A 23,185-nucleotide genomic window follows, 5' to 3' on the forward strand; every position below is an offset into this window, starting at 1 on the left:
TGGTAGTCATTAAACGACATCACTGGCATCGAAATGGTCACTTAAGATTTTTCTGTCACTTGCACCTTGCACGCTTCAAACGGATGGACTGTGCTGAGTCCTTTATATGGAAAAACGAAAGAAATAAAACGAGTAGAGAATCTCTTCTCTCGCTCGATACTGGAGATTAATAGTCGATTCCTACTAATTACAAGTTGCTCACTGATGTTATCCTTGTATGTATTGACAATCTTTTTTTTTCTCATCATGTCCACTCGACAAGCCCTGCCACGTTGAAAATTAATCTGTTTTGATTTTAAGTAACATTTAACTTATAAATTGAGAATCGTTACTCGATTTACATAAGCGTTGTTTTTATTTTCTATAATTTTTAAAAATTTTTCCCTGATCTTTATTTTCTTCAATTCTTTGTATTCTTCCATTTTTTATTCTATTCAATTCTTTCTTTTCTTCGATTCTTTATTTTTTCAAAAATCATTATTTAGATGATGACAAAAGAAGTAGAAAGCATAATTAAAAATTATTGGATGATACCGCAAAGAATTTAGATGATGACAAAAAAAAGTAAAAAGCATCATTAAAGATTATTGGATGATAACAAAGAATTTAGTTGATGACAAAAGAATCTAGCTGTAAACAACAGGAATTATAAGAATCAATAAAAATTTCTGGATGATGATAAAGAATTTAGATGATGACAAAAGAAATAGAAAGCAACATTAAAAATAATTAGATGGTAAAAAAGAATCTAAATGCTAACAATAAGAAATGAAAAGTCTCAATAAAAATTGATGAATTATGACAAAGAAATTAGGTACCTACAGACAAAAGAAGAAAGCAACATGAAAAATTATTGGATGATATTAAAAAATCTAGATGCAAACAACAGGAAATATAAGAATCATTAAAAATTGATGGATGATGATAAAGAAAGATGATGACAAAAGAAATGGAAAGCAACATTAAAAATGATTGGATGATAAAAAAAATCTAAATGATAACAACAAAAATTGAAAAGAATCAATAAAAATTGCTGAATGATGACAAAGAATTTAGGTGAAGACAAAAGAAGAAGAAACCAACATCAAAAATTATTGTATGATAACAAAGAATTTTAATGCTAACAACCGAAAATGTAAGAATCATTAAAAATTGGTGAATGATGATAAGGAATTTAGATGATGACAAAAGAAATAGAAAGCATCATTAAAAATTATTGGATGATGAAAAAGAATGTAAATGCTAACAACAGGAACTGAAAGAATCATTAAAAATTTCTGGATGATGATAAAGAATTAAGGGGATTACAAAAGAAATAGAAAGCAACACTAAAAGTTATTGGATGATAACAACAGGAAATGAAAGAATCATTAAAAATTGCTGAATGATGGTAAAGAATTTAGATGATGACAAAAGAAATAAAAAGTATTATTAAAAATTATTGGACGGATTTAGGTACAGATAAAAGAAGAAGAAAGCATCATGAAAAATTATTGGATGATGTCAAAGAATTTAGATACAAACAACAGGAAATGTAAGAATCATTAAAAATTGCTGGATGATGTTAAAGAAAGATGATGACAAAAGAAATGGAAAGCAACATTAAAAATGATTGAATGATAAAAAAGAATCTTAATGCTAACAACAGGAACTGAAAGAATCATTAAAAATTTCTGGATGATCTTATAAAATTTAGATGATGATAGAAGAAAACGAAAGCAACCTGAAAAATTATTGGATGATAGAGAATTTAGATGTTGACAACAGGAAATGTAAGAATCATTAAAAATTTATGGATGATGATAAAGAATTTAGATGATGACAAAAGAAAACAAAAGCAACATTACAAATTATTGGATGATATCAAAGAATCTAGCTGCAAACAACAGGAAATGAAAGAACCATTAAAAATTACTGAATGTTAACAAAGAATTTAGATGATGCCGAAAGAAACCGAAAGCCACATTAAAAATTTTCGGATGGTAACAAAGAATCTAGATGCTAATTAAAGAAAAAGAAAGCGACATCTAAAATTGCAGTATGATGACAAAGAATCCAGTTGATGACAAACGAAATAGAAAGCAACATTAAAAATTATTGAATGAAAAGAATCGTTTGCATCACTCTTTATTTCTCCGCTCATTTTTTTTATGAAATCAAGAGGATCATTGTGACAAAGGGAAGGTCCAGTTATTGAGAAAAGTGGACTGTTGATATATTGGTTATAGCTCGCTTGGTACAACGTCCTATACCAAATTGAATGATACCCGTCCTCATTCCACTGCCATTTTTGGAAAACAGCATTTTATCATATACGAAAAAGGCACATAATCGCACGCAATACAATTCTGTGTGTGCGCGCGCGTGCAACACTATATTTTCTTGTGTGTGTACACTACCCAAAGATATCAAAAACAACAAAAAACTTCTTGTCAATTAAAATATATCTGTGCGGTATTATTCGCCGCGCGCAAAGAAGCCAATCGACAGTCTTTCTCTCCTCTCTTTCTCTCTCTCTCTCTCGCTCTCTTTCTTGGCTATATAGTTTTACGAGGAGCGAAAGAGCCGCCGGTGAGTGATTCCAACATTGAAAAACCGAAACATGAAATTACATTTGAAAGGCTCGTTTTTGCATTTCTTTTTACAAATGAAAAATTTACAAGACTGATGGACATCTTGCATTTTTCTTCGCTTTACACGTGTATCCATATAAATATTTATAATCCTTTTGTGCCCTTTTACCGTTTTACAATTTAACTTGTGATCAATATTTGTCTCAATGACAATCACGATTTTTGATTTTCAACGAGGCGAATTTATTGTTGAAGATGATGGCGAAATGTTTAGGCAAAAGGAGAATTCCAGCAATAGTGACAATAATGGCATAATTGCAATATTTAGCTAACAATAGGGACAATGCTGAGGCAACATAAAGGCCTTTTTATGTCAAAGTCAACAAAATTGCAGCACAGAAGCAAAATTATGTCAAAAAACGATCACAATTTTTTCTCAGAAAAAAAAAATTAAGAAAGAAATTCTGACATTGCTTAGAAGAAAATTTTTTAAAAGAAACTTACGAGTCAAATCCATTGATTAATTCAGATCTCGTTCACAGGAATCTTTTGCCGCTTGCGGAGGCTAACGATTCGCCATAAGAAACAATCGCAATAGCTCGCGCCGGCATTCCCGCGATCTAAAAAATGTGCTAAACCGCGTCTTCGCTCTGCATTCCTCTTCCGTATCGCACACGATACTCTTCTCCTTTTTGGAAGGGGGAGAGAGGAGATCGACATTTTTTTGGAATCAGTATAACAGTCACAGCGGTCCCTTAATTCGTATCATCTTCAAAAATAAAAGAATAAAAAAAAAGAAAAAAGAGTTAACGCAGAAACGAGTATAACAAAATGTTATTTTTCTTTCTCTATACTTGTTAGTGGTTCCATCGCGTTTTGCCGCGAAAGACAAAATGTAATCGGTTTTTCTCTATATATAGAAAAATAAAAAAAAAATTAAAAGTGATGCGCGCACTTATTTTACGACTTTCAATTTTTATTTTTACTTCACGCAAAATCTTTGGTTCAAAAAAAAATTGCAGTATTTCTTAAAAATGCAACTACATTTTTAAGAAATACTGCAACTTTTTTTGGCATTTTTTTACACTAATCAGTTTTTAGACTTGTTTTAAAACTGATCATTTTTCATTTGTTAATTTTATGCTTTACAAAAGATTTACTTAACGGAACTTTTAGTACTCTTTTTGGTTATTTGTAGAATTTGTCTATCTTAACAAAATTTTTAGTTAAACGAGTTTCGTTTGATGGAATTTCTATCTAACCGAATCCATGCAAGAATTATTTTCACTTAGTTCCAGAATATTGTAAAAATATTACAAAATAAGATTTTATAAAACAATTTGAGCCTTCGTACTTATCTACTAAAACCTACTACTTACTACTTTTTTTCTTTTTTTACATTCTGCTATACTATTTGGATACTTTTTTTAGATTTCAGCCACTAAACTACTATTTCTTTATTTTTTGGAATATCCATGACTTTAAATTCGCTAATACCAGAAATCAAAAAACTATTCTCAAAAATTATAATCAAATTCTTTAAAAGATTTAATTAGTTTAAAAAAATATTCGAAATTCAATTATTTTCAATATCTAGTATTTTCGTAATATTTCGCAAAATAATTCAATTATTTAACAAAATTTTTATACAATTCTTCGCAATAATTCAATTCCTTTCACTAATAATTTTTGTCAAATAAATTAAGGTCCTGAAAATATTCTAAGTTTCACTAATAATAAAATTTTTAATGGAAATTCAATTATTTAAAAAAATTAAGAAAATATTCGAAGCAAGAATTCAATTATTTCCATAAATAATAAAATTCGTCGAAGAATTTCAATTATTTCTAATACCATTTTAAATTAATTAATCGAAAAATTCAATTATTTTCGCAAATAAAGTTTTCCACAAGAATTCAATTATTTAAAATAAAATTTTCAAATATTTCGAAACAATTATTTATTTAAAACACTGTTTATAAAATTCTTATAAAGAATTCAATTATTGTCAAAAATAACAAAATTTTTCAAAAAAATTCAATTCTTTTTAAACGTATTAATAAAATTTTTCTCAACAATTCAATTATTTTCATAAATAATAAAATTCTCCTCAGGAATTCAATTATTTTTTTTAAATTTTAATAAAATTCTTTGCAACTATTCAATTATTTCCATAAATAGTAAAATTCATGGCAGGATTTCAATTATTTTTAATACAATTTTACAGGAATTGCTTAAAAAATGTATTTATTTTTAAAAATTTTATTTCAAATCCTCGAAAAAATCAATTATTTAAAAAAATGTATTTTTTTAATTCTTTGGAAGAATTCAATTATATTAAGAAAAATATTAGAATTTTTCACAGGAAATAAAATATTTTTAAAAATGATAAATTTTATTTTTTGGAAATTCAATTATTTTAACAAATTTTAATAAAATCGTTCACAAAAATTCAATTATTTTCATAAATATTAGAAGTTTTCACAGGAATTCAATTATTTTCAAATATTTTAATAAAATTGTTCGAAAGAAATCAATTATTTTAAATACAATTTTAATTAAATTTTTTTGAAATAATTCAATTATTCTTTTAGATTTTAATAAAATTCTTCTCAAGAATTCAATTATTTACACAAATAAATTCTTCGAAAAAATTCAATTATTTTGATAAATAACAATATTCATCAGAAAAAGTAAATTATTTTTAAAAGTAATAAATTTCTTCTTGGAAATTCAATTATTTTAAAATATTCTAATAAAATCGTTCGCAAGTATTAAATTATTTTCATAATTAATAAAACTCATAGAAGAATTTTAATTATTCTTAATATTATTTTAAATTAATTAATCGAAAAATTCAATTATTTTCACAAATAATGTTTCCCACAAGAATTCAATTATTTAAAATAAAATTTTCGCAAAAATTAATTATTTAAAACAATGTTTATAAAATTCTTATAGAGAATTCAATTATTTTGAAAAATAAGAAAATTTTTCCAAGAAATTCAATTATTTGTAAACATTTTAATAAAATTTCTCGCAATAATTCATTTATTTTCATAAATAATAAAATTCTTCTCTGGAATTGAATTATTTTTGAAAATTATAGTAAAATTCTTTGTAACTATTTAATTATTTCCATAAATAGTAAAATTTATCTCAGAATTTCAATTATTTTTAATACAATTTTACAGGAATTGATAAAAAAATGTAATTATTCTTAAAAATTTAATATCGATTCCACGAAAAAATTTATTATTTAAAAAAATGTATTTATAAAATTCTTTGGAAGAATTCAATTATTTGAAAAATATTAGAATTTTTCACAGGAATTCAATTATTTTAAAAAGTAATAAATTTTTTCTTTGAAGGAGAAAAGGTCGCAAGAATTTAATTATTTTTATAAATAATACAATGCTTTTCAGGAATTCAATTATTGGCAAAAATTTAAATTCAATTCTTTTACAAAATTTAATTATTTTTAAAACCGTTTCGCACATCAATGATTTTTAATATCCTCAATTTTCATAAAATTTCCAAACAGAATTCAATTATTTAAAAAATTTTTTGTAAAAATCTTCTTAAGAATTCAATTATTTTTATGAATAATAATCAGAAATTTAATTATTTATATTAGAATTTCCATAAAATTGGTTGAAATAAATGAATTATTTTAAAATTTTTATAAAATTCTTCGCAAGAATTAAATTATCTTTATAAATATTTTAATTCATTCAAGAATAATAAAATTCGTTGCAGGAATTCAATTTATATGCAGGATAAGAAAGAATTAAATATTTTTTGATGAAAATTGGGAAGAAGTCAGGAAAATAAAATATAGAATGTAATTGTTTTGTGAAGTGTCTAAAACAAATTTTTTTTGGTCGTCAAGTTTAATTTTTCGATAGCTACTTTTTTACTACTTTTTATTAAGTTTGAAAGCTACTTTTTGCTACTTTTTTTATAATTAATTATCGAGTCCAATGTCCTTGCAATTTTTCAAGGATTGCTTAATTAAAAAAATCGAGTTGCATTCCGACAGGTTTCACTGTAGGGTTTACTATTTTACTATTTTCCAAAGAATAAAACAATGAAGTTCAGAACATTTTCCCAAATAACTCTCGCATATATGATAACTTTAAATTTCTATACACAATCGATACAAAGAAAATTGCTCCTTTTCCAAGGAGCAATCGGAGGAATAAATCTACAACAAGCGAGTCTTTGGGGATACTTACAAGATAATCGCTACTCTCGGTTATATTCTAATCGATGATCTCCCGACCTGGATGCGAGTTATTAGTCTACTCAGTGCGTGCATGCGAGGAGAAGGATAGATATTTTAGGGTGTCGTTATTTGCCGTGTATGTAAGGGTAGAAAATATTCTCTCTCTCTCGAAAAAGAGAGATATGAGAGAGAGAAAGAGGGAGAGACTTTATTGGCACGACACGGGATTTTGCCGCTCGCGCGATACCAAACTCGCGCGCCCAAATGAAGATAGAGCATCTCAGCATCCCCCGCAAGTGTATATGTTTTGGTAAAGGTCCTTCGAGATCCCATAAAAGAGGGGCGCGCGCACTGCCAAAATTTTCAAGAGGGGATGAATTCGTAACTTTCCAAAGGCAGGAAAGTGGGGGATGATTTCGTAAATTTCCAGAGGCGCAGAAGGGAGGGGGACCAGAAACCAATTCTATATAGGGCACGCGCTTATACTCTCAAATTCAAGAGACGTGTCAACGTGCTCGACAAATCGCGTGCGCTGTTACAAAATTCTACTCATTTCAGTGACAGAAACAAATTAATAGAAAAATATCATTAATGTGCAATTAAATATTTACTGTCTTACCAATTTATTTTCTCTTACCAATCGTTCATTTTTGCTTTCAATTTGTTTATTTGTCTTTTTGTTTTTATTTATCTTCCTTTGTTTTTATTCGTTTTTTTTGTTTGTATTTGTTTTTCTTTTGTATTTGTTTGTATTTTGTATTTGCTTTTCTTTTGTATTTGCTTTTCTTTTGTATTTGTTTTTATTTTTGGTTCTTTTTTTGTCATTATTTTTTGGTTTCTTTTTGAAAAAAGGAAGAAGTGCGCACTTCTTTATAAAATAGTAAAGAGCGAGTGATTTTTAGAAATAGATTTAAAAAATTCCCATAATAAAATGTGTCAAACTTCTAATTTGTACAATGTACATTCTGCGTTAGCGCACTTGAAGACGAACAATAACGAATATGATTCGTGGTTTCATTCTAGGAAACCTTCAATGGACGATGTTGGTAATCCCACTTCAGTCAACGCACGGTGAGTACTTGTCAGATTCAATTAAAGCATGCTTCACCCATTTAATTTATCAAAAGAAACATTATTTTTTTCTTCCTTTCACTTTGGCGAATTTTTACATCTAACTTCTATCTCTCGTTCAAAAATATAGTTCTTTTTTTATAGAATACATTTTTTTCTTAAAAATACATTTTTTTAATTTAAATAGCATTTCAATTATTAATTAGCATTTAAATATATTAATTGTATTTAAATATATTAATTAACTTTTATATATTTTGGCCAATATATTGTATTAATTAATTTTTATTATGTATTAACATTAATTATTCTCTAAATTTGTATTTGTAGAAAATTAAAAATATTTACTAATTTGAAATAGTGATATTGACTTTTTACTTTTAAATTAGTAAATTTTACTAATTTCAAAGCAAAAAGTTTACTAATTACTAAAAGTTTACTAATTGAAATTAGTAAACATTTTTATTAATTCAGATTTAGGGAGTATATTAATTAGTATTTATATATTAACATTAATAAATTATATTAAAGTTAATAATTATGTGTCGCGCTCAGAAAAAAGGCGCCATAAGAAGCAAGGAATTTTAGGGTTATGTTTGGGCCACTTTTTACCATAATTTAAAGTTTCTCTGTTTAATTTAAAACTAAAGTCACTTTTTACTAATTATTTTCAAAGAAACAAAAACTTAGACATCAGTTAAAAAATTATGATTAAAAAATAGAAAATGAACTCATTTTATGCATAATTTTTATTTCTCAACAATAATATTGTTTCCAAATGCAATTTTTTCTTTTGGAAAAGAAAACATTTCCGTTTCTTAATATTTTTGTTGAAAGTTCTCAATTTCAAAATTTTGAATTTTTAGAAAATAAAGGAAAAAATTGAATTGTTAAAAATGTTCTATTTTTATTTACCAATATCTTCAATTGTAAATTTATTCGAAAACAATAATTTCTTTTTTAAATATTTTAAATATTTAATTATTACCTATTATTATTATTCCATAAGAATTAAAATTTTCAAAAATTTCAAATTCAAACCTTTTTGAAATTAATCAACTTTAAAAATATTGTTATAAAACATAAAGAAATCGATTTTCAAATCAATTATTATTAGAAAATTCTACGAGAATTCAATTTTTTAAATACAAAAATAAATTATTACTTATTGAATAATTGAATGTTTCTTAAAATTTTATTCTTATAAAGAATTTTATTAACAAATTTTTAAATAATTGAATTCTTTTGATGAATTTTTAAAAAATTATTAAAATAGTTCAATTTTTAAGGAATTCGATTAAAATTGTATTAAAAATAATTGAATTCTTGCGAACGATTTTATTAAATTTTTTCTAAATAATTGAATTTCCATGAAGAAATTTATTACTTTTAAAAATAATTGACTTCTTCTAATGAATTTTACTATTTATGGAAATAATTTAATAGTTGCAAAGAATTTTATTAAAATTTTCAAAAATAATTGAATTTTTGAAAAGAATTTTAGTATTTATAAAAAATAATTGAATTATTGCGAAAAATTTTATTAAAACGTTTGAAAAGAATTGAATTTCTGTGAAAAATTTTTGTTATTTTTGAAAATAATTGAATTCTCTATAAGAATTTTATAAACATTGTTTTAAATATATAATTTTTTCGAAATATAATAAATATTAGGTATGAAAATTTTATTTTAAAAAATTGAATTCTTGTGGAAAACTTTATTTGTGAAAATAACTGAATTTTTCAATTAATTAATTAAAAATAGTATTAAAAATAATTGAAATTCTTCGATGAATTTTATTATTTATGGAAATAATTGATTTCTTGCTTCGAGTTTTTAAAAAATTTTTTTAAATAATTGAATCTTCAAGAAGAAATTTATTACTTTTAAAAATTTTTTAAATTTGTTATTTATCCACATAATTGACTTATTTCGATGAATTATTTATGTAAATAATTAAATTCTTGGGAAAAATTTTATTAAAATCTAAAAGAATAATTGAATTATTTCAAAAAATTTAATTAAAATTGTATTCAAAATACATCATTGAAATTCTGCGATGACTTTTATTATTTCTGAAAATAATTGAATTATTGCGAAGAAACTCAAAAAAAATCGTAAATATTTGAATTCCTGTAAAATTTTTCTTATCTATGAAAATAATTAAATGTTTGCGTACAATTTTATTAAAATTGTTTTCAAATAATTAAATTCTTTTGGATGATTTTATTAAAATAGTAGATATTGAAAATCATTGAAATGAGGAAGATTTTTGAAATTAATTGAATTTTGAAGAATTTTTTTATTTATATACAAATATAATAATTAGAATTTTGTCGAGATTTTTGTGTAAATTTTGAACGTAATTGAAATTTGTGATAAGAATTTGATTACTTTTGAAAATAATTGAATTTCTGCAATCATTTGTAACTTCTTCAAAATTCAATTTTTTTTAGTGTTTTTTAACTAAAATTATTCTGCAAATCCATTATTTTGAATAATTATATAAAAATATTATAAATAAAATATTAGGGGAGAGTGGGGCAAAATGGGGTAGGCGGGTCAAATGGGGTACCTCTGTTTTTCCATGATAGGTACTTTTAATTTTTTTATCCTCGACATATATCATTCATGTTGATAAGAAACTGTTATTAATTATGAAGACACTCCAAAGAAAATTTTTTTTTGAAAGTTATACAACTTTTAAGTTTTAAGCAAAAAAAATATGAATTTTTTTCAAAATTAAAGTGCTCTCCAAACTTTTTGGGATAATGCATTTAATTTGGCAAGTGTGGGATCTTTTTCAGTACTTATTCTAGAGTAATTTCCAATAGAATAGATTGTTTAATTGTTTACAATAACTTGTAAACATTGCATTTTGTTTTAATATGCAGTGTGGGGCAGAATGGGGTACCTAAGTGTGGGGCATGCCGGAAGCTACGCCGTTTTATTAAAACTATTTAAAAATATTATATTATGCATATTTAAAGGTTTCCTGCAGAAGAATCGATATTTTTGCTTCGAGGCATTTATACTATCGATGTTTCATTATCGATATATCAATATTTTGCAATATCCATGTTTTTTTTGTTAAATTCTAATAAATATTACTTGTTTTTTCATAGTAATAAAGAATCCTACTTTTTGTTTGTATTTATAATCTCATACAACAAGAATTTAATGAATTTTGAAAAAATACTCAATGTTTTGTATAGTTATTTGATGCCACCCCATTTTGCCCCACGGGTGGGGCAAAATGGGATTTTAGCACTTTCTTAGAAAATACGATATAAGTTCTTTCAAAAATTTTTTTCTCCGCTATTATCATAATTTCCTCAAAGCTAAGTGTACAAAGAAGAATTCTGAAGTTTAGCTGAATCGATTTATTCGTTTGGTTCTCTGTAAACAGCCAATTTCAAAAAGGTACCCCATTTTGCCCCACTCTCCCCTATATAATATTTTATAAAATATATATATTGACAAATTTAACTAATTTTAGAAAATTTTGATTTATAAAATTTTTCAAAAATTTTAGTTTTTTAAATCAATCAATATCAATTTTTAACATTTTTACCATTGAAAAAAATAACCTGTTTACTCTATTTAAATTAATATTTGCATAAAATTAGTCGAGAGAAATCATTATTTATTGCCAGGATAAGAAAGAAGTAAATAATTTTTTTGAAAAATTAGAAAAAAGTCAGGTAAATAAAATATAGAATGAAATTGTTTCAGTTTTGTGAAGTGTCCAAAACAAGTTTTTTTGGTCGTCAAGTTTAATTTTTCCATAGCTACTTTTAAAAAATTTTTTTTAAGTTTAAAAGCCCATGTGAGGGCCGCTAAACAAAATCACATGACATTTGTGAAAAATATTATATTATAATTATTCCTATCAATATAATATTATTATTATTATTATTATTATTATTTATTATTATTATTATTATTATTATTATTTTATTTTTTATTATTATATTATTATTATTTCTTTATATTATTATATAATTATTATATTATATTATTATTTAATTTAATAGATTGAAAATTAAGAAATTTACATCCTAGTAAAGGCGGAGATAGAAGGAATTCTTAAAAAATAAAATAACTAAATAATAATAAAGAAAAATAAATAAATTAAGAAAATAGAAAATTGTCAACTATTTGAAAAATATACGCGGTAGGATTTGAGATGATTTGAGAGATTTGAGACGCATTTATAAAAATGAAAAAATAGATCGAAGATTGTAGATATTATAAATTAAAATTGAACAATTTTACGGAGCTCTCGCACGAGACTGGGCATAGTGTATATATATAAACGGTGTATAATGGTTTAATTCGCAAAAATTAGCATACTCTAACGACCGAACGGATATATGGGAAGACCATATACATCTGTCTCACTCGCTCTTCTCTTTTTAGGGGTCCCGCATCGGCCCAGAGGCTCTCTCAGAGGGGGAGGGGGCTCTTGTCTAAATAAGAGATAATTAAGATATCACTCTGGCACTTAAGTCTATATCTGATTTACTATTCGTGTCTCACAAACCAGCTACTGATTCAAATAATCTTTTGCAAATTTCTTCTCCTCTATATCTTCTTCGCAAACTTTAATCTACTTTCGAAGATTTCTTTTCTTGATAGTTTCCAAACCTTCTTCATTGATAGTGTCTTAAATGTTTCTACTTTTTTTCCTTTCATCCAATTCCTCAATTAATTTTTTCTTCTTCTACTTTCTCAAAATTATTTTTTTGTTTTCTCAATTTTTTTTTCTACTTTGTCAATTTTTTTTCTACTCAATTAATTTTTGAAAGTAGTAACGATGCAGCAAATTGATATCAATGTGCATCAAATTGATACAAAAAATTTTAATTAATTTGGAGACACATTTTTGGTATCATGATACCAAAAAAGAAAAATTGATACTTTTAAGTTAAGAGTGAAAACAAATATTTATAAAACACAAAATTTTTATAAAAAAAAATAAATCGAACATGGAGCTTATGTAGGCTTTCTTTTTGGAAATGAAAAGCGCGTCACTAAACAGGAATGTAATATCGAAGGGTATTGAATAAAAGTCGCTGCGTAATGTTCGATGAGTAAAATATTAAGTGAGAAATAAAAGGAAAGGCAAAAAATGGCAAGACTCTTGCGGGTGAGAATAACATTGTTGATCGTAAAAAGACTTAAGGCAGGCAATCGGAAGTCGGCAAACGGGCAGTGGTCGGTTGACCTCGGCGGGTAATAAGAATAAATGTGATTCTATTACGGTTCAATTGTTACGGCGCTAGATGGACCGGTCTCTCGGCGAATGGACCTAGGGTAGATGATCGCGGCTGATAGGATCTGATCTGTTCTCTCCGAACAATTTTATTCTTAAGTATCTATACTCTCTTTTCTCTCTTCTTTAGTTCTTTTTCGTAGTGTCTGTTTTATCACAATTTTTAAAAAAAAATTTCGCTTTAGGAACAATATTCTGAAAAATAGTCCTCACCTGGCGTACAAACTGACGATTTTTGAAAATAATTGAATCGTTTTAAAGAATTTGATTATAATTTTTCAAAATAGTTTTTTGATTTCTAGTATTAGCGAATAAAGTAGTGGAAATTCTTAAAAAAAACAGAAATAGTAGCTTTTAGTAGCTGAAACCTAAAAAAATACCCAAATAGTAGCAGAACGTAAAAAATGTAATAAATAGTAGGTTTTAGTAGATGAGTTCGAAGCTTGTTATATGTTTTCTTATTCTTCTAAGAAAGAAATTGTGAAAATTGACGCAATGAAAGAATCTTTTGTCAGTAAAAATTAGACAATCCTGATGAAATATGAAATTCTAGACCATATATATATAGTGCATAATAAGACTGTTCCCACAGTCCTTTAATCGTATCATTAAATTATGCGCGAGTGGGTTGTTGCTACTTGGCCACAGTGAGTCATTAATATCGTGTATGGTAATGATAATAGGCATAATACGAATTATGGACCACGTTGTATTATAATTCCAAGAGGAGATCGTTTAAGGTGGTAAAAACTGCTTTTTAGTCAATTTCTCAAGTGTCTTTTTTTGCCAAAAACGGAATAAAATTAAAGGAAGAACTGTTTTCATCATTTCATATTTAAATAATCTGTTAGGACACAGAAATTATTTGAATTTACAACGATGTCTGACTAAAAGCGACTTTTACTACTAATTCAATAAGTTCGAGAAAAAATTGTCTATTGTTGATATTTACTACTGATTTATAAATAATTAGTCAAGTTTCACAGAGTCTGACTAAAAGTTTCGACTTCTACTGAGATAAAGATTACTTGAATACAAAAAGTTGGCTGACTGAAACTTTTTTTACTACTGATAAAACTACATATTTTTAGTTCTTTTAACTACTTCTTGATGGTCGATACAAGCTCGCAGTAAAACGTGAGGTGTTAAAATAACACCAGAATGGATTGAAATAATCTGCAACAGTTTAATCCCTCTAGGATTAAATTCACACTCGAAAGGATTAAAATAATCTATTTTAGTGTTATTTTTGACTATGAATGAAATTTTACTTAAAATAAAACACCAAAGTCAACGATTTGTAAAAATTCAACGAATTTAGCTTCTCCAGGGAGAATAGTAAACTACTAACTTAGTTACTAACTTACTAACTAACTTAGTAACATAGTTACTAAATTCAATTGTGTTCAAAAATTTTTTAAAAATTCTCGTCAAAATTTCAATTATTTTCAAAAATTTTCTAAAATTCAATGATTTTCAATATCTACTATTTCAATAAAATTTTATAAAAGAATTCCATTATTAACAAAAATTTGAATAAAATTCTACGCAAGCATTTAATTATTTTCATAAATAATAAAATTTTTTACAGAAATTCAATTATTTACAAATTTTTTTATAAATTTCTTCGCAATAATTCAATTATTTTCATAAATAATAACTTTTTTACAGGGATTCAATTATTTTTATAAATAATAAACTTCTTTTAGGAATTCAATTATTTTCATAAATAATAAAACTCATTGCATAATTTTCATTATTTTTAATACTATTTTTAATTAATTAATCGAAAAATTCAATTATTTTTACAAATAAAGTTTTCCACAAGAATTCAATTTTTTTAAATAAAATTTTCATACCTAATATTTATTATATTTCGAAAAAATTAATTATTTTAAAACAATGTTTATAAAATTCTAATAGAAAATTCAATTATTGTCAAAAATAACAAAATTTTTCACAGAAATTAAATTCATTTTAAGCGTTTTAATAAAATGTTTCGCAATAATTCAATTATTTTTTATAAATACTAAAATTCTTTTCAAGAATTCAATTATTTTTGAAAATTTTAATAAAATTCTTTGCAACTATTAAATTATTTACATAAATAGTAAAATTCATCGAAGAATTTCAATTATTTTTAAAAGTAATAAATTTCTTCTTGGAAATTCAATTATTTAAAAAAAATTTAATAAAATCGTTCGCAAGAATTCAATTATTTTCATAAATAATAAAACTCATCGCAGAATTTCAATTATTTTTAATACAATTTTAATCGAATTCCGGAAAAATTGAACTATTCTTAAAAATTTTATTAAAATTCGTCCAAAGAATTTAATGATTTAAAAAATTTGTTGATAACATTTTTTATGAGAATTCAATTTTAAGAAACATGAAATTAATAAATTATTTATTTTTGTATTTAAATAATTGAATTCTCGTAGAATTTACTAATAAAAATGGTTTTAAAAATGAATTTCAGTTCAAATTTTAGATTATAATTGAATATTAAAAGCAATTTAGCGTGAATTTTTAGAAATAATTGAATTTTGAAAAAGTTTCAAATTAAAATCATTGAAATTCTTAATTTTTCAGATTTTTCACAAACAATTCTGTAGAATTAATTCTTTTTACAAATTTAATAGGATTTTTATTTAATTATTTCAAGTTTTTATTTTTCAATATATATTTAATTGCAGAATTTACGAATAATTGAAATTTTGTAAAATTGAAATGCAAACGAATGAATTTCAAAATTCTCAAAGAACTTTTTTAAAAATTATTAAAAATAATGGATTTATTGAAGAATTTTAATTAAAAACGATAGAAAAAAATTTAATTTTAGAGAAGTTACTACAAATTATTGCAGAAATTCAATTATTTTCAAGAGTAATAAAATTCTTCTTAAAGATTCAATTATTTTTACTAATAATAAAACTCATCGCAGCGTTATAATTATTTTTCATACAATTATAATTGAATTCCTTGAAAAAAGTAATTATGTTTATGCAAGTTTTAATAAAATTCGACAAAAGAATTCAATTATTTGAAAATTTGTTAATAAAATTCTTTATGAGAATTGAATTTTGAGAAACATTCAATTATTCAATAAATTATTATTTACTTTTGCATTTAAATAATTAAATTCTTGTAGAATTTTATAATAAAAATTGATTTTCATTTCATAAAAATGAATTTCAGTTAAAATTTTAGATTATAATTGAATATTAAAAGCAATAAAGCGTGAATTTTTAGAAATAATTGAATTTTGAAATTAATTTTTTCGAAAAAGTTGAATTGAATTTTCTCTTATATTATTTGAAGGTTTTATTTTCTAATATGCATTTAATTAAAGAATTTAGGAATAATTGAAATTTCGTGAAATTGAATATTTTAAACAAATGTATTTGAAAATTGCAAAAGAACTTTTTCGAAAATTATTAAAAATAATTGATATAAAGTAAAATTGTAGTTAAAAATGTTTAAAAATAATAATTGAATTGAAGTAATGAAAATAATTTTGAAGAAGTATAATATTCTTATAATATAAAATAATGATTTTATTACTTGGTCATGTTTAATTAATATAAAATATGAAGAAATGGATGACTCCGAGTCGAAGACTCGGAGTCATCCATTTCTTCATATTTTATAGTTATAAAAAAATTTAATGAACGAAAATTTCATTCATTGTAAAAAATAACACCAAAATTGATTATTTTAATCTTTTTTGGTGTTAATTTAATCTGCAATACTTTTCCTAATTTGATTTAGCGACTTATTGATTACTAAGCAGAGCAGTTAAACAGTAGTCAAATTTACTAGGAATTTTTAGAGTACATAGTAGAATAACTATTCGGTTAGAATTAGAAAAATAGAAATTCCAAATCTAAGGAAAAATAAGTCCCCTCAAGGGGAAAAAAGGAAAACAATTTACAAAACAATAGATTTCAGTGCACGTGGACAAAAGTATTTGTGTGTGTGCATGCACCCCGAATTTATACACGTTGACCATGTGGAATTCCTAATAAGTGAACGACTTGACTAGATGGAGAGGTGTTTGGTCCGTGTTGGCGCGCAGGTAACCTTGACGTCACAGATACGTGGGATTCCCCTTTGGAGGAGCAGCTGGGTCACGTGCCCAGGGTGAAACGTGAGCCCCCGTGCATGAAAACCGATCTAAATCGTTTGGTGTGTCTCGTCTCGTCTCGTCTGCCGGACCGGTCCTTCTTCAAATCGAAATTGAGCTCACGTTCTTATTCCGCAACCGAGGACTCAACGACTCAACGACTCGGCGACGACGACGCGCAACAGAGAAGGAATAACGAGACCAGTTTTCTGACAGCGGTTCCACATGGAGGCAAAATCGCAGCGACGTTGCGATTGTCGTGCTCCCACCATCCCATCTACTCAATGCACTCCCCGCCTGTGACGTCATGAGGGGAAAGCATTGTGTAGATGGGATGGTGGGAGCACGACAATCGCAACGTCGCTGCGATTTTGCCTCCATGTGGAACCGCTGTGACAGCGGTTCCACATGGAGGCAAAATCGCAGCGACGTTGCGATTGTCGTGCTCCCACCATCCCATCTACACAATGCTTTCCCCTCATGACGTCACAGGCGGGGAGTGCATTGAGTAGATGGGATGGTGGGAGCACGACAATCGCAACGTCGCTGCGATTTTGCCTCCATGTGGAACCGCTGTGACAGAATCACTGCCCCACTTCGGAAATCGCAACTACATCGCAGAAAAAACATCGGTTTGTTAAGCATCTGCCTATACACTTTGACGAAATTCGCAATGCAAAAATTTCTCGTTAGTAAGACGAGAAAAAATAAACAAACATAAAAGCAGATAAATAAATTTCAGAGAGATCGTTATGATGTGTGCGAGAGACTATTGTGTCATTGAACTGCGCAATTTTTTCCCCTCTTACTATTTTGGGAAATTTGTCTAGAAAAGAATTTTTCTAAATATCCTGGGGAATTAAAGAAGGTACCAAACGCGAGAAAAATTTCTTTAAAGGACAAATAAGCAAAAATAAATTTAGATTCATAGAAAAAAATAACTGACTTACCGATTGTCTCCGAATTCTGATCTCTTTCCTCTGCATATTTTTCCAGGAACGTTAAGACCCAAATTTGAAAAACTCCTTCCCGATCATTAAATTTTCCACAAAACATCCAAATCACCGTACTTTGAATTCTGAAACAAAAACATTTTTTTTATTTACTTATAAAAAAATGAAATTTAAAAAAAAAATCCATAAAGTTGTGGAAGAATTTTTTTGCTCATTACCAAACAACAAATTTCACCACAACACAGACGATTACTTCATACATATATTTAAATGTACTATTTTTAATTCACACATTACAATGAAGGACTATTTTGAAATTTAGAAATCGTTCCAGAAATTTTTTTTCTGAAATCTAATACAATAATAAGAAAGTAATATGTGTGCGATGAATTTCGTCATCACGTATATACACGAGAAATATAAAATATAATAAAACATTTTCATCAATTTCAAATACGTGTTACAATTAATTTTTATGTTCTCGAAACTTTTTCACATTCTGTGGTAATTGAATAAGATGAAAAAACCCAGTCAGTTGATAAATCAAACGTGAAACTTGGATATGTAGTTTAAACATTATTATGAAGGGGGGCCGTTTCTATACGTATACATGAATACTATGTTCATGTCCACATTCTCCGAAGCGCATTTTGCCAATTACTACTGCGGGAAATTAAATCAACTGTACTTCTATATACGAGGCTTTTAGTACTAACACACGAGATAAACATATTTCTTCCCCCCCCTCTTTTTTCAAGAACGAATTTATTTCAATTTTTCTCATTGCATTTCTTTTTTTTCACTATCAGTGATTTTTTTTATTAATTTTTTTATCTTGTCCAATTTTTCTGATTGTATTTCTTTTTAACTATTCCTACTGATTCTTATCAAAATTTTAAAAAATAATTGAATTTTTTTATGGATTTTTGATAAAATTTTTAAAAATAATTCAATTCACGTAAAAAAATTTTATTATTTATGAAAATAATTGAATTCTTGTGAAGAAGTGTATAAAAATTTTGTTTAAATTTAAAAAATTAATTTTTTTTTTTGAAAAAATTTTATGAAAATTGTATTTCGAATATATGTGAATTTCTGTGAAAATTTTACTATTTACGAAAATAATTGAATTTCTCTGACAAATTTTTATTAAAATTTTGTTTAATAATTGAATTCTTTTGGGTAATTTTATTAAAATCTTAATTATTTCAAAGAATTTTTATGAATATTATTTTAAATGTTTAAATTCCTGAAAAGTTTTATTATTTATGAAAGTAATAGAATTCTTTCAAAATTTTTTAATTATTTTTTAGAAACAATTCAATTTTTAATAGGGTTCAAATTAAAATCTTTGAAAATCTGAATTTTTCATATTTTGAACTAACAATTCTGTGAAATTAATTTTTTTTGAGAAAGTTTAATTACTGATTTCTTTTTTGAAAGTATTTAAAATTTTTATTTTTTAATGTATATTTAATATTGAAGAATTTATAAATAATTGGAGTTTCGTAAAATTGAATATTGTAAACAAATCGATTTGAAAATTGTCAAAGAACTTTTTCGAAAATTTTAAAAAATAATTGATTTAAACAAGAATTTTAGTTAAAAACATAAGAAAAAAAATTAATTTTTGGAAAAGTTACAAATTATTGCAAAAATTCAATTATTTCCAGGAGTAATAATATTCTAAGCAAAAATTAAATTTTGTTCAAAAATAATAAAATTCTTCGCAAAATTCAATTATTTTCACAAATCATAAAACTCATCGCAAAATTTCAATTATTTTCAATACAAATTTAATCAAATTTCTCGAAAAATGTAATTATTCTTAAAAATTTTATTAAAATTCGTTGATAGAATACAATTATTTGAAAATTTGTTGATAACGATTTTTTATGGGAATTTAACTTTGAGAAACATTCAATTATTCAATACATTATTTATTTTTGTATTTGAATAATTGAATTTTAGTAGAATTTTCTAATAAAAATTGATTTTCATTTCATAAAAATTAATTTTAGTTAAAATTTTAGATAATAATTGAATATTAAAAGCAATATAAATTTAAATTTATATTTGAATTTTGAAATTAATTTTTTTAGAAAGTTTAATTCTATTTTTTTAATAATATTTTAAGTTTTTATTTTCTAATATTTATTTAATTCAATAATATTACGAATAAATGAAATTTTGTAAAATTGAATTTTGTAAACTAATGGATTTAATAATTGTCAAAGAACTTTTTCGAAAATTATTAAAAATAATGCATTTATAGAAGAATTTCAGTCAAAAACATGAGAAAAAAATTTATTTTTGGAAAAGTTACAAATTTTTGCAAAAATTCAATTATTTTCAAGAGTAATACGCAAAAATTAAATTTTGTTCAAAAATAATAAAATTCTTTGCAAAATTCAATTATTTTCACAAATCATAAAACTGATCGCAAAATTTCAATTATTTTTAATACAAATTTAATCAAATTTCTCGAAAAATGTAATTATTCTTAAAAATTTTATTAAAATTCGTTGATAGAATTCAATTATTTGAAAATTTATTGATAACGATTCTTTATGGGAATTGAATTTTGAGAAACATTTTCATTTTTGTATTTTAATAATTGAATTCTAGTAGAATTTTCTAATAAAAATTGATTTAAAAATTAATTTTAGTTAAAATTTTAGATAATAATTGAATATTAAAAGCAATATAGAGTGAATTTTTAAAAATAATTGAATTTTTAAATTAATTTTGTTGAAAAAGTTTATTTAAATTTTTTAATATTATTTTTAATTTTTATATTTTCTAATATTTATTTAATTAAATAATTTACGAATAATTGAAATTTCGTAAAATTGAATATTGTAAACTAATGGATTTGAAAATTGTCAAAGAACTTTTTCGAAAATTAATTGCTTTAAAGAAGAATTTTAGTTAAAAATTCTTGTAAATAATAATTGAATTGATAATAATTTTATCACTCGGTCATTAATTATTATCAGTGTTAGCGAAAAGATTTCTTTTTCGTTAATACTGATTTTTTTGATTTAATTTTTTCTCTTCCCTTGAATATTTTCTGATTGCATTTCTTTTTTACTATTATCGCTAATTCTTTTATTAGATTACATTTTTTTTTCTTCTATATAAAATATTTTTTTCAAAAGCCGAAATTAAAAAAAAAAAAAAAAAAAAAAAAAAAAAAGAAGAGACGAAAAATAAAACAAATCGAATATTATCTAATTTCCCTGCATATAATTTCTACTTGAAATTGGTTATTAAAGCTTTTTGGAAAATTTGATTCGAGTATCGTAATATGGGGCTTGGAAATTATCCCTATATCAGACCTCTCTACCTACCTACCAACACTGGTGATGATTATAATACCCATCTACCTGCCTATTGGCTGGAAATAATCGCTGCGATTTTTTTTTTCTTAAATCCATTTCTTTATTTTTTTTTCCTCTACTCTCTTGAAGAATAATAGAAAAAAAGTATGTTGCGGATAAAATTAGTGTGTATTAAATAAAAAATAAACAAAAAAAGTATTTTTTTTCTTTAAAAAAAAAAAAAATTATCGGTACTGGTTATCGTGACCCACGGTGACGTATTGCGACGTAATAGTGACGAACATTATTTATTATGTTACAGATTTGAGGAGAGGCACTACGCTTTCGAAAGGTATGGCTCGACAATGTAATTAATTTTTAATTTTCTTTTTTTAATTACTTTTTTTTGTTTTATTTAATAATTTATTTATTTAAATATTTATTTCTTATTTATTATTATTTATTATTATTTATTTAAATATTTAATTTTTTTAACTTTGTTCCTCGGTAGTCTAAATATCAAAGTTTTGTTTATAATTTAATTAAAACTTTTTTCTATTTTCCTGGAGAAAAATGATTTTTTGATAAATTAGGTATGAGCACAACAAGAGGAAAGAAATTATAATTTCATAAGGGAACTAAACTGAAAATTTAAAAATAATGGTTTAGTGCGCTCATTTACGCAAATGACACTGACATGAATAATATAATGAAAGTGATCATTCGAGGCGTATGATCATCGGACATATATATATATATATAAAAGTATATATTCATAAGAAGATGCGCGAAATTCAAGGGAATAAGGGACGAGTTAATAATTATTCGTGGACGGACAATTAACTTTTTGTTACGGTACAGGGTCTCTCGCGCGCTACTCTATGATTTTGCGTATCACAAAAATAATAACGTCCAACATTCTGCAGGGACCGGATTTCTTCGACGATTTTCAGATCGAGGCCCTTCACCACGAATTGCCTCGGCTCTTTTATAAAAATAACAATCTTCCCTCGATAAGTGACTCCCGTTTATCCTAATAATAATTCTTCCTTATAAATTCAAATCACAACCATCTCTCTCGAGAGTAGAAAAAAAAAATCGTCCCGCACTGTCATTAATTTTTACTTTCGACTACATTATTTCATTTTTTTTTTTAAGTGTCTATGGATTTTTAATTATCTGTTTATTTGTTTCGTCTTTTTTTTATTCAAATTATTATTTTCGTGCAGGGCTCTATTTGTTTCGTCTTTTTTTTATTCAAATTATTTTTTTCATGCAGCACTCGAACCAGTGAAAGTATTTAAAATAATACGGACTTTACGGACCAAAAACGAAAAATTACGGACCAGTTACTATTACTGACAAAAATATAACCAGTCCGAGTCAAATAAGAAAACATTTTACTTAAAACTATAAATTAAATTTTATCACAATTCTATAAAACATGAAGAAATCGATCACTCCGAGTCTTATTCGACTCGAAGTAATCGATTTCTTCATGTTTTATAATAATTAAAGATGGCCCAGTGATAAAATAATTAATTGATATACATAATAAGAATATTGTATACTTCTTCAAAATTATTTTCATCATATCAATTCAATTATTATTTTTCAAAATTTTTAACT

The 23,185-nt window shown here is 25.1% G+C and overlaps 1 protein-coding gene across 3 annotated transcripts in view; it reads left to right on the top strand.

The window, feature by feature from the left end:
- The window catches only part of LOC122510282 (protein trachealess), a 267,778-nt gene that overhangs the window by 81,669 nt on the left and 162,924 nt on the right, over window positions 1-23,185 (top strand). For 2 of the 3 annotated variants that reach the window (XM_043624802.1, XM_043624801.1), the window contains exons 3-4: window positions 7,825-7,872; window positions 21,879-21,908. In XM_043624802.1, the coding sequence (XP_043480737.1) occupies window positions 7,825-7,872; window positions 21,879-21,908 (78 nt within the window). The remainder of the gene's footprint in view (window positions 1-7,824; window positions 7,873-21,878; window positions 21,909-23,185) is intronic. The other variant, XM_043624803.1, reaches the window with a different exon arrangement.

The sequence above is a fragment of the Leptopilina heterotoma genome, unplaced genomic scaffold (genome assembly GCF_015476425.1).
Source record: "Leptopilina heterotoma isolate Lh14 unplaced genomic scaffold, ASM1547642v1 Lhet_68, whole genome shotgun sequence".
Lineage (NCBI taxonomy): Eukaryota > Metazoa > Arthropoda > Insecta > Hymenoptera > Figitidae > Leptopilina > Leptopilina heterotoma.